The sequence below is a fragment of the Myotis davidii genome, unplaced genomic scaffold (assembly GCF_000327345.1).
Source record: "Myotis davidii unplaced genomic scaffold, ASM32734v1 scaffold362, whole genome shotgun sequence".
NCBI lineage: Eukaryota > Metazoa > Chordata > Mammalia > Chiroptera > Vespertilionidae > Myotis > Myotis davidii.
The window spans coordinates 2,687,694-2,689,321 of NW_006297152.1; the positions used below are offsets into that span (position 1 = coordinate 2,687,694).

At 39.9% G+C, this 1,628-nt stretch overlaps 1 protein-coding gene across 1 annotated transcript in view; it reads right to left on the reverse strand.

The window, feature by feature from the left end:
• Window positions 1-1,628, reverse strand: part of LOC107184526 (hemicentin-1-like) — a 6,093-nt gene that overhangs the window by 1,649 nt on the left and 2,816 nt on the right. Inside the window, exon 3 of the mRNA XM_015569922.1 lies at window positions 986-1,099. Within this exon, the coding sequence (XP_015425408.1) occupies window positions 986-1,099 (114 nt within the window). The remainder of the gene's footprint in view (window positions 1-985; window positions 1,100-1,628) is intronic.

Consider the following 1,628-nt stretch of genomic DNA (forward strand, 5'->3'; position numbering starts at 1 on the left):
ATCTTTAGCAATCAGAAAAGATGGCACGTTTAATGCAGATGCAGTCTTCTGGTATTTGCGTCTCTCAAAAAATAAACTGAGAAGTGTCTATTCAGGTCCTTGGCCCATTTTTAATTGAGTTGTTTGTTTGGTGTTGAATTTTGTAAGTTCTTTATACATTTTGGACATTAACCCCTTATGAGGTGTATCACTGCTGAATATGTTCTCCCATACAGTGGGTTGCCTTTTCATTTTGTTGGTGGTTTCCGTTGCTGTGCAAAAGCTTTTTAGTTTGATGTAGTCTCACCTCTTTATTTTTTCTCTTATTTCCCTTGCCTGAGGTGATATATAAAAAATGGGCAAAGGACCTGACTAGACATTTCTCCATAGAGGACATACAGACGGCCGATAAACATGAAAAGGTGCTCAGTGTCCCTAATCATCAGAGAAATCTGAAGTAGGTCTTATCAATAGGCCTCTTGGCTTCTGTCACTGGTTCAGGGATAGATATGTGATTCATCCTTGGCCAGTTAAAGCCATGGACATCCGATTCCGGGACTTCAGTTGTAAATAAAAGCTTTCATTTGTCTCTGAAACTAGGAAGAGGTAAGACTAGAGCTTCAAGGGGCCAACTTTCCAAGCAAAAGGACCCTCCACCTGAGAATGACACTAATAGAGAAAAACGAAGCCAAGGGACAGGTTAAGTCTGGTAAACTCTTTTGAGCCAAGGAAGTCAAACTGCGACTAGCCCTACCTGAGGACTTTTCAGGTTCATAAGTCATTGAATTCTCTCTCTCCCTCTCTCTCTTTTTTTGGTTGATACTTCAGGAGTCTGAAACAATATGCTCTCAATTTGTATAAGACAATGAACTCAATGGGAGGACTATCAGTTTCTGATGATCCTTATAGTCTTTAAGATACTGAGCTCAACATCTTGCAAACATTAGCTCCTCAAAAATGCTTTTGAGCGAAAGAATGGGTAATAAACAAACGGAAACAAACTCACAGAGGACCCGGACGTCATACTGAAGGGAATCTTCTCCAGCCTCATTCACAGCCACACACGTGTATCTCCCGGCATCCTCTACCTTAGCCCGGGGAATCTGCAGCACTCTCCCACCTGGAAATATATCCTCATGTGCTTACTGCTGTCAGTCTTAGAGCGAATGCTGCTCATGAGCAGGTACGATTTTTCAGGTCAAATAACTTCCTTGCATTTTCTTGCCAGGTTCCATTTTAATGCCCACATATCACTTTCATCACAAACACTGAATTATTGAAAAGTGAGCCCGTATATGAGTGAGACCTCCTGAGAAATGAATAGCTTGTGTGGATTTTCCTTAAGGCAGGAATGTTGCTCTGCGCCCCTCATCATGTTCCATGTGAAATGTTACTCTGTAGTAACTTCCTGCTTTATGGTTGGAACACACATAAAGAAGTTTACACGGCTGCATGCAAGTAGAGGTTTCAGAAAAATAACAGCCAATGGTGCAAAAGGCATACAGTACACCATTATGCATACAATCTTGAAAGAATAACCGTGCATTAATTTTTCATGTTGATATGATTTCCAACATAGAGAAAAGTTATAATAATTGTATATAAATTGTTACAATTATGTATATTTTATTCCACTGGTTTTATCATAT